Source organism: Amblyomma americanum, chromosome 1 (genome assembly GCF_052857255.1).
Source record: "Amblyomma americanum isolate KBUSLIRL-KWMA chromosome 1, ASM5285725v1, whole genome shotgun sequence".
NCBI lineage: Eukaryota > Metazoa > Arthropoda > Arachnida > Ixodida > Ixodidae > Amblyomma > Amblyomma americanum.
The window spans coordinates 465550497-465567867 of NC_135497.1; the positions used below are offsets into that span (position 1 = coordinate 465550497).

Sequence of the window (17371 nt, forward strand, 5' to 3'; positions counted from 1 at the left end):
AGTCTGTTTCTCTGCCTCTGTGTGCTCTTTTATTCACGCTAGCTAACATGTCGCACCAAAAGACAGGTTATATCTGTGTCTTGATCTCCGTGTACTTAAAGGCTTTACGTAATGAGGCAGCTGAAGTCCGATTTTTTTCATTTACAATGGCACCTTTAAACTGGAGACGACTAACCTTAAGCTTCTGCTCTAGCGTACTGATTTTATTCGTAAGCATTAGTCAACACAGCGAACCGCCTCATTTATATTCTCTAAAGAAAAATCTGATGGCCTTCGTTTGGAGACACTCTAATTTCACTTCATCCTTTTAGTATGAGGAGCTCCCAAAACTTCCGCATATTCCAATTTTGATCCGACAAGCGCGTTGTATGCTAGAATTTTGGTATTGACAGGTGCGTTTTTAAGTTTCCTTCTCAAGAACCACAACTTGCGCATCGATGGTGAACACGTAAGACAAATATGATTTGACCAAGAAAGTTTTTTATTGATTGTGATACCCAAATACATGAATTTTTTTACCTCGGATATTATTGGGTCGTTTAGTACATATAAACACGCTAGGCTCTTTGTGGCGTATGACTCACAGCAAAATAGTTTTGTGTACATTGTTTTCAATGCCCCAATGTTCACACCAATCGCGGGTAGCAATAACTGATTATTGTAAACATTCGCGATTATTTTGGGAAAGTATTTTTGTAATATTGACAGTCATCCGGAAATAAATTAACAAGAACGAAATTTTCGCTCTTATTTAGAAACAACCTAATGTGCGCAAAACATAGGCCACTAATTTAAGACCAATGTTCCTGGCACCACAGCTTTTTTTTAGCGCTCAGTTTTTCATCCACAATCCATAGCTGATATTTGTAATGGAATTCGTTTGCATAATTGTTGTCATCGTATTGTTCTATGGTTTTTATTCTGAGTCTTGTAGCGCAAGGAGTCCCTTCGATCATTTTCTTGATAGGAGCTTCTATTAATCATTCACATGTTTCATTTCTCCGAGAATTTGGGGCACGCAAACACAGTATGGTGAAGTGGTTGTTATAGTGCCTGTTTCTTTTATGCATTCATTGCTTACTGTGCCGGAGAAACCAACTTGGCGTCAGTCTTGAAGGAACACGTTCGGTGATGCTACTTCTATTGATCTTTTAATATTAGGATATTTTTCTTCTGGGAATACTATGCTTTCTCTTCCCTCTGCTGCTTCGCCTTCATTAGCCACACCTTTTTCCTTCTGCATAGAAACATGCTATGGCGAAGTAGAGTATAGGAGCATGAGAGTAGGGCTTGCCGCTGAGACGAAGCATAAACGCCAAACTGTTTTTGTGGTTAAGCTTCTTTGCGCCATTTCACAGTGTGAGCCTCAGTTATACCGACCTGCGAACAGTGTGGTTGCGCGATACACTGTCAGGTGAGGCAAATGCTGGCAGGCGGCGTGGGCATGTCGCGCGTAACACGTGGCCTCGCCCATGCTGAACCGGGCGGGCTCTTTTCCGCAGTCGGTGCTGCAGGCGACGTCCAAGGACGGCCGCCCCGACCTGCTGGCCACCATCCACCAGCACCACTCCATGGCCGGCCAGAGCACCCTGCAGAAGAAGCAGGGCGTCTCTGGAGAGAGCGCCACCTGCCGCACCCTAGTGCTGGAAGTGGACGTTTCGCACCATCCCAAGGACTTCAGGTACGCCACTAGAGCGTGCCCTAGAGCAAACTGAACTACGCTTCGCTGCAACAGAAGGTAGTTTTTCTGTTTTCTCGTAGCTTCCCTAAGAGCGCTGCGTCTCAGGCTGTCGAACCTTGCATGGGTACTACATTTTATGGCCTGCTTTGATCTGTGCGTTTCAAGACACCGAACTGTATGCTTCGAAGCAAATCGATGCTTTCAATTGGAGGGCAGCTCAAAGGTTGACCTGTAGAGGCCGTGGCTGTCCTACGAGTTCCAGATGTGCGAAACAAGGCGTAATAGTGTTATGTTAGTCTCGGAACAGAATGGAAGTTCACACGATCAAGCAGCATCGCAGAAATAAAGCTTACCAAGCGTTCTTGAGGACAGCGACCTCGGATGTTAGTATAAGAGCGATGATAGTGATGACGAAAGCGAAACATGCGATGTAGCCGATAACTGAACAAGTGAAAGTGCAATGGTATCATGAAACGATTTCGGTTCTCGTAACTGCATTGTAAGCCAACAAAGGTGAGAAACGAGAATAATATCCGTAGCCCATTTTTGCAGCTAGCCGATAACCCGTTGAGTAGAGTAACTACTTAGTGCTTCCTGGGTGGGGCAGTCTGTCTGTGAAGGAAAGTTGATTGATTTATGAGGCACTAATACTTGCCACAGGCTTACTGATTTGACGGAACCAAAGCAATCGCTGCATTATTATCGATGTTCACTTCGTCCGCATTGTTTCTCTTGTTTTACTCATTCTGTTCATTGAGGACATCGCTTTTGTACCTTTCCGACTCGCAAGAAGCCTTCAGATCTGCAGGAAAGGAAAAAGAGGAAATGTGTACCGTATTTGCAAGCGAGTTGTAGGATGGAAAATTAACGCCTTTTGATTCCTATTACAGCAATTTCTCATAACATACGCGCTGGCTTGGTCGCTTCGCGTGTGTGGCCCCGTGCAGGTCTAAGCAGCTTATCAAGGACGCCATCATGGAGAACGACTTTCTGAAGAACCTAGACTCGTCGCAGGTGCGAGAGGTGGTGGACTGCATGTACCCGCAGGTCTTCGATGCTGGAACGCTAGTCATCCGGGAAGGAGACGTCGGCTCGCACTTGTACGTGTCTGCCGGTGAGTAACAGCTCGCTATACAGCTCAGTATACGGGGCCAAACAACCTGTGTGGTGGGAAAGTTTTCCCATAAAAGCAAAGAACGCAGGGATGATGCATCAACACCACAAAGTTACACATGCGTCAAGCGCGTCCGCGTGGGACACACTCAAATCTTCACCACTCAATTACTCACTTCAAATTATGTGCAACCTTACGAATTTCTCATTACTTCAAACCAACGTGGTATTCAAACTTCTTATTTAGACTAGAAAATCAATTCGAAATGATCAGCGCGGAAACAGACGGTGACACGAGAAGAAAAAACACTGACGACAGGACGGGCGCTGACTAACTCTTGATTTTCGAGGAAAACCCTGCACAATATATGCCAAAAACCACGTGACAGTCATGGGGCCAAAGATTGCCACCTAATCTACTGTCATCAAAGGGCGGCTGACAGATGTATGAGCCAGAAGAAACCCCCCCCCCCAAAAAAAAAAGTGAAAAAGGGCGTAAAATTTTATGAAGTGAACATATCACCGGTGCGCATACTTGCGCATACTTCTCTTCGGGCTTTTGGTGCAGCCCATACGTTGTAATAATCCAAATTGTGTCTTGCATGTGGAATGTTTTTTTACCTTTCACCTTAGCGTTGACAAGTTTCTTTTTGCTCCATTTTAGGTTTTATTCGTTTGTTTTTAGCTTTTTGCGACATTCGTAGGGTTGTGTGACGTTTTATCTGATTTTAGATTTCTGACTGTGCTTTTGCTTCGCTTGTTTGGGCCCTTTTAGCCTGGGTCGTTGTTGCTGTTAAAATGTTCTTGACACCGCCCTTTGGCCACGATGTTGTTTGGCACGTGTGTTTTCCTTGGTTTTTTGCTGGTTAAAGTGCTTTTTGATATGTGCACTTAATAAAGTCTCACGCCCTTTTCCATTCTTTTTTCGGGGGGGGGGGGGATTCCTTCTGGTTCATACATGTGTCGGCCACCCTTTGATGACTTTGGATTAGGTTGTAATATTTGGCCCCCTGAGTGTCACGTGGTTTTTGGCATTTATTGTGCTGCGTTTTCCTCACAAATAAAGAGTTGTTAGCCAGCGCCCGTCCCGTCGTCAGTGTTTTTTCTTCTCGTGTCCCCGTCTGTTTCCGCGCTGGTAATTTCGAATCATGTCCCACCAACACGCCCAATCGGGAATTTGGATTAAAAACTCAAGAGAAAAAACTTCAGTCTTGGCAAACATGTTCGGCGTAGGAAGTCATTTAATGAGGCATTAATCGATTCTGATATATTTTATGGCGCAAGAGCATCTGAGGCTAAACAGCCCCATGGCACAAAATATCTTCATTCTTCTCAAGTTGGGCGCTATAGACCCATTTCCAAAGCAATTCACCCTAATGAAGCCGAGCACCAGGCAGGGGAAAGCTTGTACTCATTGTATGGTATACCAGTTGATAACTGGCGGCAGTGGGGATTGAACCCCGCACTTCCCGCATGCGAGGCGGGTGCTCAAACCACTATGCCACCGCTGCGGTAAATGAAGCGTTAATAAAGCGCTCATTTACGCAACAATATCAGTTATACACATAAGGTTTCCATCATAATTTGTAACTTTATACGGAGACTTCAGTTTTCCTAATAAAGTGTGCGGCAGGTGTTTGAGAGCATATATTAAAAGTGACACACTATCCGGTACGTCATAAATTCCAAATTCTTTTTTTTTGCTGCAGATAAGCGTGGTAGAGCTTCGGCTAACTCGGGAAATGAATAGACATGCAATCATTGTCTCTTTGGCTGCAGGCCACTCCGGTTAAGAGATCACTGCATTCATGAAGGTGGCGGGGTCATTCGTTTTCAAAGTACGGAAAAAATTGGAGGTTGTCAGGTTTACGTGTACGCTGCTTCTCCAGAAAATAGGATTGTCGGTGCTCTGGCCCTCTATGGACACCAGAATTCATCAGTTGCGTCCAAGGTATCATTAATGAGGACGCTCAGCAGTCGATGGTTGCGCTCGACAAGGAAGTGGAGGTTGATAAGGTCACTATCAGACGTGTCGTTCATGAGGACCTTCGGTAAAAGTCCCATGTTATGTGGAGAGGACAGTTATTGACCAATACAACTATGGAAAGCCGCTTAACCTTAGTCAAATGCCTCCTGAACAAACCTCAGAATCATTGCCGTTGCTTCCACTGAGGTATTGAACACAATTGTGAAGCCCTGGATTACTACTGTATCACAGGGGAGGCCGTATCTTTTTCAGCAAGGCGCCGCACCGTCCCACACAGTTCATACAACTCAAGAATAGACGGTCGAAAATCTCCATGACCACGTTACTCGAAAATGTTGCCTTCTAGCTCGCCAGATTTCAACCCAACGGACTACTACGTATGGGGCGCGGTTGAGAGCTAGTCCAACAGGCACCCACAAAACACTATTGCGGTTCTCAGAGGAGCTGTATTTGACGAAACCTCTAAATTCCAAAGATACATCTCATCCCTGCCTGCGGTCGGTTTCGACAGCGTGTGGTGTCTGTGTCACGGATCTCTCCGGGGAACACTCGGACCGGAAGAATGAACTAGGCGACAGGTGTACCAACACAAACGCACATTTATTACACCCTATGTAACACACACACTAGAACACAAAACTAACAAAACTAACACAAAACACAGACTATAAATACACGCGACACGGGCACACTGCTACCAGCGTCTGCTACTAGCGTTCTACTATTAGCGGTCGGCGTTCGTGCTCACGGTTGGTTCGGTGTGGCTGCGGCGTTGTATGAATCCAGTAGCCGGCATCGAGGCGGCGTTCGACGTGTTTGGGCTGGCGTCGCTGGCGGCGTCGCTGGCTGCGTCGTATAAGCTCCCGGTCCAAGCGCCCGTGGAGGTGATGCCGGTGTTGTTGGCGTTGGGGGCACCACCTGGATGGGCGGCAACAGCGCTGGAGATACCCCTGGCCGTAGCAGGTGGTAGCGTCCTCCGTTGATTCTCCGGAACGGGCTCAGGCACGGCAGAAAGTCCACGATGCGAAGTCGTAGAACGCGAGCTCACCGGAGCAGTAGTCGGCGTCGCTCTCTTCCAGCCGATGCGTCCCTGCCCCGCCGGAGCCTCCGCTTCTCTGTTGTTCCCCCCCGCGCCTCGCTCTCATTCGCCCTTTTATAGCCTTCGCATTAGTACACGTAATTCTTGTCCTCGTCTTCTTCTTCTCTTCTCCACCAATCATCTCTTTCTCCACCTCACCGAATGCTTCTCCACCAATCATCTCTCTCCACCTCTCCGAATGCTTCTCCACCAATAATCTCTCTCCACCTCACCGAATGCTTCTTCATCTTTATTCTTCGGTTAATCCACGTTTTTTTTCTTCTTCACACCTCTTTCCTTTAAAATTTAATTTAGGCTCCTTAATATACGTGACAAGGGCCCCCTCTCTCAAGAGTTTTTCTATGAAAAACTGCTCACGTCATCCTCATCTTTAAGCCATCCAGCCAACCAACTAACTTCTGTGGCGATTCTGGACCCAGCACACAACAAACCGCAGATGTCCAGCACACGCCAAACGCACACCGCTAACGCAGCACACCAAATTGCGTTTTCAGAACACTAACACACCACTGCCGCTGTTCGCACAGAGTCCTTAATAAACATGTTCGTGTATAATCAGATAACACCAACAACAGCAACAACAACAGCAAGATAAATCCCAGAGATACATTAACACAACAACAACAACGATACATGCCAGAGATACCTAGAGCTGTTCAGTTGGCTCTACTCATGAAGTCCGCTCCAACGTTATCTCTGCCTTTAATATATTCCACCTGAAATGAGTATTCTTGCAAGGCCAAACTCCATCTCATAACTTTATTATTGTTCATTTTGGCCTTGGTTAAGTAATCAAGCGGCTGATGATCTGTTTGAATCCTTAAATGGTCTCCCATAAAGATAAATGTGGAATTTCTTTACCGCCCACACCACCGCCAAACATTCCTTTTCAACAGTGGAGTAGTTGCGTCCACTAGCCGATAATCTCTTGCTTGCAAAACATACCAGATGTAGCACGCGATTCTCTTCTTGCAAGAGTGCGGCTCCTAAAGCTCGGTCTGATGCATCCGTGCGAAGCACAAACTCTTTATCCATATTCGGAGCAAAAAGAACGGGCGGTCTTACCATATGCCCTTTTAACATCACGAATGCATTTTCATGTTCCGCAGTCCAATTCAGCTTATTGCTTGTCCCTCTTCTTAGTAGTGAGTTCGACAAGCGGGTTGGCTATGTGAGCATAATCGGGAATAAAGTCCCTGTAGTATCCCGTTAGACCCAGGAACGACTGTACCTCTTTCTTGGTCATCGGTGTCTGGGCCTGCTGTATTTTGTCCAAGATGTCGTCTTTCCTCGCGATACGGCCCATCCCCAGCTTGTGTCCGAGAAAAGAAATGGCTTCAAAGCCCACATCACACTTTGCCGGTTTTATGGTCAACCTGGCTTGCTGAATTCTATCAAATAGTTTTTCCAGCGTAATTACATGCTCTTCCCACGTATCTGATGCCACAAGGATGTCATCAATATAGTGTTCTACATTTCGGAGCCCATCCAAAACCTTCCTCATCAGCTTCGTGAATATTGCTGACGCTGTGTTCAAACCAAAAGGCACGAATTTAAACTGGAATAAACCCGCCGAGCACGAAAAGGCAGTCTTCTCTTTAGAAGAATCTTCCATTGGTATTTGCCAATACCCTTTAGCTAAGTCAAATTTAGAAAAAACCTTTTGTGAGGTACCTTAGTGAACACCACGTCCGCTCTTGGTATGGGTTCTGCATCGGGTACTATAATGTCAATTAGCCGACGAAAATCTATACAGAGTCCTTTAGTACCTTCGGCTTTTTTGACAACCACGAGAGGCGCATTGTATACTGACCACGACCTCTCAATCACACCGAGCTCCAACATATCCCGCACCTCCTTTTCTATTGATTCTTGAACTGCTAAAGGTAGTGGGTATTGCTTTACGCTGATTGGTCTATCTGTAGAGAGATCTAGTCTGCAACATATGACATTCGTTTTGCCGGGAACATCCGAAAAGACATCCCCTTTGCTTTGGAGTAGGGCCTTTATCTGTGAACTTCGGTCTTCATTCAAATTGGGGTTTATTAGCACCTTATCCCAACCTACAGTTTTCTTCCCACTGCATGTGGGCATCTCGACAACATCATCTGTCTCCTCGGCTACTACCGAGCATACTACCTTGGGGGCGCATTGTATGGGAACTCTTTCTTCGTATTTTTTCAACATGTTTCCACGGAAAACCTTCTTGTTGTTATTTATCAATAACTCATAATCCATGTCATTTTTCTTCTGCGTCACAAGGTAAGGGCCCTTCTACTGCATCAGTAACTTATTATGATCCGTGGGTAGCAAGATGAGAACCTTGTCGCCCGCATTCAAATTCTTGTGAGTGGCTTTCTTGTCATAGTAGCCCTTATAGCGTTCGCGCGCCCTTTCCAGGCCTTGATGTGCAAGCCTGCATGTTTCTTCCAACTTGTCCCGCAACTCAGGAACGTATGTGTATCTTGTCTTGAGATCTGATGCAATCTCCTTATTAGCCCACAGCTCCTTCAGTATTGTAAGTGGACCTCTAACGGTTCTCCCATACAACATCTCGAAGGGCGAGAAACCAAGACTCGTTTGCGGTACTTCGCGGTAAGCGAACAAAGAGCTGGGAGACATCTATCCCAATCAGTAGGTCTCTCCTGGCTCATTTTCTTGATCATATTATTGAGGATGCCGTTGAACCGCTCTACAGGCCCATTACACATGGGATGGTAAGGCGTCGTCAGTAACTGTTTTACTGACAAAAGGCGATTAACCTCCTTCAATAGCTCCGATGTGAAGTTCCAGCCCCGGTCACTCAAAACTTCCCTCGGGAACCCATAACGCGAAAACATTTCCACAAGGCCCTCCGCCGCTTACATACTGTCAATAGTTCTCAGTGAAATAGCGTCAGGACAACGAGTGGCCACGTCAACCAGAGTAAGCACATATCTATTGCCTTTGGCGGACACTGCAGAGATTGGCCCCACAATGTCAATAGCCACTCGCTGAAACGGTAGTTCGATGGCTGACATCTTGCCCAGAGGTACGGGACCAACTCTTCCCTTCGGAACTGTGCGCTGGCACACGTCACATAAGCGAACAAAGCGCTTAACGTCACTCTGAACACCCGGCCAAAAGAACTCCTCGGTGGTCCTAGACACCGTTTTTTGAACACCCTGGTGTCCGGCCATACTGGCGTCATGTCCTAAGCGTAGCACGGTCTCTCGCATATCTCTCGGTAACACCAGCTGTTGGACCCGCCTTCCTGAACTAAATATGTATTCCCTATGCAGAAGACCATTTACCAATTGATATTCGAAGGATGTGCGACTCTTCTTTCTTTTCACTTTTTCCCTGACTCTTTCGAAGGAGGCCTTCAGGCTCGGGTCTTCTTTTTGCCTAATTGCAATTTCGCTCGGTGTTACGCTCAGGCACATCGTAACAGGAGTAGAGACCGGACGCTGCGTGCTCGGGCTGTCGCTTGAGCTCTTGTCTCCACTGCCGACGAGAAACTGACTGCACCCGTCTGACCGGTCGCAGGCCTTTCCTCCTTTGGATATTCGTCAACGTTGAGCATCCTCCACTCGGTATCGGGGCCTTCGACACTTCTTGCACCCGTAATGTTTCACAAGGTGAGATCGTAGATGGGTTGGTATACGCATTTTGCCACTACCTGCCCAGTATAATATGGCGTTGATACTAGAATCCTGGCTTCAGGAAGGTACCTTACTGTGCTGTCTACAAGAGTGGCGACCGACACTTCCCCTGTGAGATCCTCATCCTTCACCAGGCTGCTCCGAACCAAGACTGTGTTGGCTCCGCTGTCTCTAAGCACCAATATAGGACGGTCCCCTATTTGGCTAACCACCACCGGCATTGGTGCTTTCGACTTGGGTGTTCCACTCACCGCCTCATTTTCCAGTGGCGTTAGCTCTCCTCCAATTGTGGAACTTCGGGTAGCGTGACAAGGTCTACCCTAGAGTCGACAACGCATGCAGCTCGGTCCTGCGTTCTGTATCGGCACTCATCCAGAGTATGACCTCTCTTACAACCTTGACACACAACGTGTGTTTTTTGGGCAGCGCTATTAGTTCGACAGTCAGCTGCACGATGTCCCACCTTGCCGCAGAGAAAACACCTTACTGGCGCCTTAGAAGCACCGCCTTATGCTCTTGGTTTTGCCGCACTTGTCTCTAGGTTCTTCTGGGTTCCCTCTTTTGCCTTACTCAAATTTCTTAGTCCTTGAGCCTCGAGGAATTGGTCTGCAGTGTCGGCGAACTCTTCCATTGAACACAACTTTCAGAAACAGCGCTAGTTTTGAGCTGCAGCACGCTAAAAATTGTTCTGTGACTAGCTTGTCACGCACACCTTCATAACTCTTTTCTGTGTTTGACATATTAAGCCACCTATCAAAATAGTTGGTCAGCCTGCAGGGAAACTGCTTCGCGGTTTCCGAATCCTCAGGTTTCGCGGTGCGAAATCTCTCACGAAAGCCCTCTGCCGTAAGCCTAAATTTTTGGAGGAGTGCTTTTTGACTTTCTCGTAGTCCATGGAATCAGCAGCGGGAATCCTTCCAAACACACTCAGTGCCTCTCCGACTAAACACATGTTCAATGACGTGGCCCATTCACTGCGCTCCCAGCCTTGCCCCAAAGCTATCCGCTCGAATCGTTGCAGATATGTATCCAAATCATCTCTCTTGTCATCAAAAGTAGCCATCAGCTTTCTTGGACAAACTCTAGCCGTTCTAGGAGATTCTGTACCCGCTAAGGAACGCTGATCATTGTCCGTGATCGCCTCATATCCTCCCGCGACATGCGCCTGTTTCCACAAAATAAGCTCTTTCTTCCGTTCTATCCTTCTTTTCTCTCGCTCTACTGCCTCGCGAGCTCTTTTCTCTTCTGGCTCTTCTGCCTCGCGAGCTCTTTTCTCTTCTCGCTCTTCTACCTCGCGAGCTCTTTTCGTCTCACGTTCTTCTGCTTCGCGAGCGTCTGCGCGTGCTTGCGCCCTTTCCTGTCTCTGCCTATCTGCCTCCTCTCTCTTCCTCTTTGCCTCCTCGTCATAGAGACACATCGCCTCTTCTTTGCTTAACCCCAGCTTGAGCGCCAGTTCTAACGTTTTTGCCAAATCCATACTTTCTGCCGTCGAGAGATCGGAAAGATCCGAGACAAAGCAAAAGGAAAAAAAGGAAATCAATCCTGGCATAGGCTCGCCACTTATCTTTGTCACGGATCTCTCCGGAGAACACTCGGACCGGAAGAATGGACTAGGCGACAGGTGTACCAACACAAACGCACATTTAATACACCCTATGTAACACACACACTAGAACACAAAACGAACAAAACTAACACAAAACACAGACAATAAATACACGCGACCCGGGCACACTGCTAGCAGCGTCTACTACTAGCGTTCTATTATTAGCGGTCAGCGTTCGTGCTCACGGTTGGTTCGGTGTGGCTGCGGCATTGTATGGATACAGTAGCCGGCATCGAGGCGGCGTTCGACGTGCTTGGGCTGGCGTCGCTGGCGGCGTCGCTGGCTGCGTCGTATAAGCTGCCGGTCCAAGCGCCCGTGGAGGTGATGCCGGTGTTGTTGGCGTTGGGGGCACCACCCGGATGGGTGGCAACAGCGCTGGAGATACCCCTGGCCGTAGCAGGTGGTAGCTTCCTCCGTTGATTCCCCGGAACGGGCTCAGGCACGGCAGGTGGTCCACGATGCGAAGTTGTAGAACGCGAGCTCATCGGAGCAGTAGCCGGCGTCGCTCTCTTCCAGCCGATGCGTCCCTGACCCGCCGCAGCCTCCCCTTCTCTCTTGATCCCCCAGGTGCCTCGCTCTCATTCGCCCTTTTATAGCCTTCGCATTAGTACACGTAATACTTGTCCTCGTCTTCTTCTTCTCTTCTCCACCAATCATCTCTCTCTCCACCTCACCGAATGCTTCTCCACCAATCATCTCTCTCCACCTCTCGGAATGCTTCTCCACCTATAATCTCTCACCACCTCACCGAATGCTTCTTCTTCATCTTCTTTATTCTTCGGTTAATCCACGTTTTCTTCTTCACACCTCTTTCCTTTAAAATTTAATTTAGGCTCCTTAATATATGTGAAATTCTGTTATTGCTTGTCACAGCTGCTTCACTTAATGATGTCCTTCACTGTGTGTATGGGTACTTGTACAAAACGTTAAAAGATCACTAATACTTCATCTGTAGCCTCTGTGTCTGTTTGCGTGTGGACGTAACTTTGCTCTCATATACCTGCCGCATCGTATATATCCGTGCATCTCCGGCCACCTTTTCTGTCTTCGTTCTCAACAGATGCTGAAAACTTCTCAGATATATGTTTACTTTAATCGATATCGCAATTGATTACGCAAGTCACTAGACTACCAGTCATCATAGCGTGCACCTTAAATGAATTTTTAACTTAGAGGCTGCATTCTGCGTCAAAAATCTTTTAGTTACCTTCAGTGTAAGATCTCTTGATAGTAGATTCTTTAATAATTTACCTTTACTAAGATCTAATAATAAAGTTAAGATTATTCCAGGCTAAAATAGAGATAACATGGAATTAATAAAAAAGAATGTTGTAATTTTTATCGCTTTCTAGCAGGTTTTGATCATTTAGCAATTCAATCCAACTGGTATGTGTTCAGTGCTGAAGTCTACCAACTGATCAGTAAGTTCGCCCATAACCGCACCATCTTAGCCCACACGCAAGCTCCTTGTATAACAACTGCGTAAGACGCCTTTATAATGAAATTTAACTGGGGACGCATACGTAGACCTAAGAGAGTAATGGGATAGCGTTGCTAACTATGCCTTATCAGGTGGCCGCATAACGCCTGTAAATTATAGCAGTGAGCCAACGTTCCTAAGTATAGAGTTCCATAAAGCGCTTATGCCGAGCTTAGCAGCTGCCTTATCGGCAGTTTTCAATGAAGCTTAGGACATGGGCTCTTTGCCTCCGACGTTCTACACTGGTCACACCATACTAATTCCGAAAGCACAACGCGGATGGGTTGAAAACTATTGAAGGGTACCGTCCGATATCCTTCGATATATTCGATATCCGAAGATATTTGCGAAGGTTCGTTTTTTCAATTGCAGCTTACGGGATTAGATTTATTAGGGCCGCATCAAGTGTGCGGAATCAAAGGCCGTAGTATCCAAAACCATCTCCATATCGCGCGTTCCTTGTTGTCGGCAGTGTGAGGTGAGGTCAGTCAAGTGGCTCTTACTCAGATTGATCTGGCAAACGCTTTTCATGAGGTGTGTCGTGATTATTTTGTTTGCTGCATTGGAGTGTACGAACATTGGTGATGTCTTGCGAAACGATATAGAACTATGTTATAAAGCAACCACTACAAGTCTGATTGTTAACCAAACGCTTAATAAACCTATTCCAATTACAACCTCTGCTCGACAAGGCTGCCGCTATAGCCGTTGTTATTCACGTTATATATTGAGCCCCTGCGTCATTGTATCGTCAAGAGCACAGCAATTCGTGGCTTCTCACAATCTTAATGTGAGATTAATATTTTAGCGTATCCGGATGACGTTGCCCTCTTCTGTTCTGATAAAAACAGTGTTCTCGAGGTTTCTCGTGTAACCCAGAAGTTTTGTGAAAGTTCGGGTGCGTCTCTTAACCTTTATAAATCAAAGGGATTCTGGGTAGGTCACTTGGGACAAAACCAAACTTTTTTGGTGGCATGAAGTGGGACTCCAAAGATTTACAGTATTTGGCGGTTCTCTTGCACCAGTATCGTATTAATGTGCCTCACTGAAATTCTCAGATCTCAATAGTTAGGCGACAAACATAGTCTTAGATGGGCAGGGAACTGTAACTATTTGCAGGAGCACAAGTTTGCAATATCTTCTTGGTTTCAAAGCTTATCTATGACATGCGTGTGTTGCATTGTGCAAGCAAGAAATTACAGGCAATGCACACAATTTCTGCGACTTTTGTAAGGCGCCTTCAATGGGAGCCTGTGCGTCGAGACAGTTCGTTTCTCCCTCTAGAGGCTGGTGTAGCTGGTCTGCAGCACTTGTTTATTCATCAGCTTGTTTCAAGGTTCTTTTTTTTAAAAAAAACAGCAAACCATTCCTTACTCCTAGTTGAGTTTGAAAAACGATTAAGTGTTCATTTACCGATTCTGTTTACGCCCACTGGTGATAGGAGTGAGCGGCCTTTGTGGGGCTTTCATAAAGAAGTCGCCGACACAATTCGTTTCCTCACCGTACGGGTTTATTTCATGATATACTTAGGCCCAATTAGAAGACGACTTCAAATTTAAAATCGGGTAATATTTTATCATAAATTCTCCGCATGCGAACAAAACTATTCTTGTTCTTTTTCTCTGAAAAAAGTAAAAAATACACAGATGATCACCGACCCAGATGAAAAAAACACCTGATGTAGTATAATTTGCGGTAATACATGTTAAACATAGATAAATTGATGTTTCGTAGAATTTTTATATGCGCCTGGGTAACTCTATGGTATTCTCGCAACCATTAGAAAGGAATAATTCACTTAATGTGATGTTTGAAGGAATATCTTTCATAAATTTAATGCTGAAATCTCCAATTACAATAATGCACCATTTATGCAGGTTTGCGAGCTTAAGCAAAGATTCAATCTGCCGAAAAAAAAATTATCGAAATCACCTTGAGGTGGTTGATACAGGGCCATTATTATATAGTTGCGAAAAAGTATGTACATTCATGCCCCATTGCTACGACCCCCGTTAATATGGACCACTCGAATCGTGGACAGTTTTTCTGGGGACCAAGCTTTTTCAGTGTATTTACGTCTCGTTAATATGGAAGCTCGCTGTCCGGACAATGGACAGAGTGAAAACGTACGAAGCACATTGGGACCCATGTATTTTTGTCCCGTTATTATGGACAGCGATCAGAGCAAATCCTAAGTGTCTCTGATGGATGTTCCAGCCCTTGTATTTTGAGCATAGAACACCAGTAAAAGACAGTGCAAAAGCACAAATGCCTTAGTAAAAGTCTTTTTGTGCTTGTGTGTGCGTGCGTGTGCGTGTGTGGTTTCCTGCTTTACAGCGGCAAGTTGCCTGTAAACGCGCCTTACCTTTTCCAGCATTGCATGAATGGCTGCCAAAAAAAAATGTGATGACCAGAAGAATCACCTTTAGCTGAATATTGCCCGATTTTAACTTCACTGCAGCTTGCCAATAGGCAGAGAAGCAGTCCGTAATCATAAGTAATTTCCTTAGAACATTTATTTTTTTGTTTTTCTTCAAGATTCGGTATTATGGACGACCTGCTTTATGGCCACTTTATCTCGGGAACAAAAGTGTCCACATTAACGAGGCACGACTGTATATTGCTTGAAAGACATTGTGCATAAGGGAATAAATAATCTGGCACGATACCAAACGACAAGTGGTTTTGGACATATAGAGACACACCAGCAACAAGCCTTTCTTCACTAAAAACACCTACTCTGACAGGCTTGAAGCCTGTGGGTGTACTTCCATGCAATAGAGAAAAAAAAAGTTCCTCGGCGATCAAGGGGTAGCGAGACCGGCGGACGACCCAAGGGGCAACACTTCGAGCACTGCCTCGCCCATTTTTTAGAGGCACTACGTAATGGTGGTGCGATTACGTCACGACGAGCAAGACCAATCAAGAATTGTGAAATGACTTCATCTCTGCTGTACTGTGTGATTGTTGTAAAGTGTTTGAATTACTCGCGCGCGATTTTTGTCGTGAAATCACGACCATGTCGACCAATGACAATTCCGTTACAATCGACGCCGGGATCTGCTCCGAACGTCCGCTATTTTTCTGTTTCATACACGGTGGGAAAAATGTAAAATCTGCTTTTAATGCGTGCTTCAGCGCACTTGAACATGGTAAGCGTAATTTTTTATCAAATACATTATCATCGATGTCAAAAACTGTCAGAGAGAGCTGTGCTAGTTAGTGGCCTGTGGCACTATGAGTCGTGTTACCACTGCGACATACACACGGCCACATGAGGTGGGGACGCCGTGGTGTCCACTTTTCCCCTGTCCGTGTGTGCTTGTCGCACTGGAAACAGAATTCATATTGTGGCAAAATTGGTTTTAAGAAATTCTGGTGTGATATTCAACCCGCGAAAGTTGGTCCAGTTACTTTAGTTCATATCGACTGTGAACCGCTGCCAAAGAAATTTTCCGCTAACGGACAAAAACACACATTTACAGGTAACTTTTTCACCCCTACTCACACTCGCCTATCATGTACAATTAGTTTAGTTTAAGAGGGTTTAACGTCCCAAAGCGACTCAGGCTATCAGGGACTCCGTAGTGAAAGGATCCGCAAATTTCGATCACTTGGGATTCCTTATTATGCACTGGCTTCGCACTGTACACGGACCTCTAGCGTTTCGCCTCCATTGAAATTCGACTGCCACGGCCGGGATCGAGGCCGCATCTTTGGGGTCAGCAGCCGAACGCCATAACCACTAAGACGCCACGACGCAGTTGTGTACAATTGCTTCCAGCAATGCAGTTCCCTCCGATTATTGTAACCTTTGACGGAGTTCAGAAATCGGAATGACAGGCCACGGCGATGACGTAGTCAAACTCGCTGTGGCGGACTGAGTTTGACTGCGCCATCGCCGCAACCTACCATCCTGCGTTTTGAACTGCCCGTCGTTGTTACTGTCCCCAAGAAGAGAAGAAGAAGATGATGATTATGATGTCCTCAGGCTTAATGAAATTGGTTGGCGTGAAGTTTCTCTGTGATTTGGATGCCGTCGTATCCATCAACTTTCGTCCCCATCCAAAGTGCAATGTACAAAAAGGTCGCAATGTCTTCATCAACTTCCATCCGTGGCGCCCGCTGCGTTTGAAATGTCGTCGTCTTCATTAGCTTTCCCATGGTTATAAACACAATGTGCCCATGACGTGCATGGAGCGGAACCACGGGAGATTTGAACATTAAACAAAGAACGTCCCCCCCCCCCAACCCGTCTTTTTTTAAGAATTTCCTCACCTGGTCACAGCACCTGATTTTCTGGCGCCCTGTTGCTTAGTGGAAGACGATATTGATCAAGATAACCTTTTGCAGGTTTCAACACCTCACTCCTCCCTAACAGAGGGAAGTGTGCTGAAGTACGCGCCGACAAAATTAGTGTGAAGCCTGAGCTGCGCTTACCACTGCGAAGTAAGAGCGTCATTTTGTATGCAGCATTCGTAATCTTAGGTATTTTCTTTGTTCTTAATAATTCCGGGCATTCGCTGTTAACAAATTCCTGGGGAGAGGCGCACCAGCCCGAGGGCCAATATTAGCAAGAAAGAGCGATAAGCGGACACCACAAACAAACCAGTAGAGGCCTAACATTTTCCGAGTCGGAAGCTGAACTCTTTCGCTGCTTTATATTCAAAATCAGTATCCAGCTTTTCCAATATTGCACGGAATTTCACAAATACTAAGCTATGAATCATTTTGCACAACGGTCCTATTTATCCTTTTTCA

At 46.0% G+C, this 17371-nt stretch overlaps 1 protein-coding gene across 1 annotated transcript in view; it reads left to right on the forward strand.

Annotated features, from left to right (window-relative positions):
- LOC144116041 (cGMP-dependent protein kinase, isozyme 1-like) overlaps positions 1–17371 on the forward strand; it is an 827405-nt gene that overhangs the window by 590737 nt on the left and 219297 nt on the right. Inside the window, exons 2-3 of the mRNA XM_077650707.1 lie at positions 1503–1681; positions 2629–2795. Coding sequence (XP_077506833.1) covers positions 1503–1681; positions 2629–2795 — 346 coding nt within the window. The remainder of the gene's footprint in view (positions 1–1502; positions 1682–2628; positions 2796–17371) is intronic.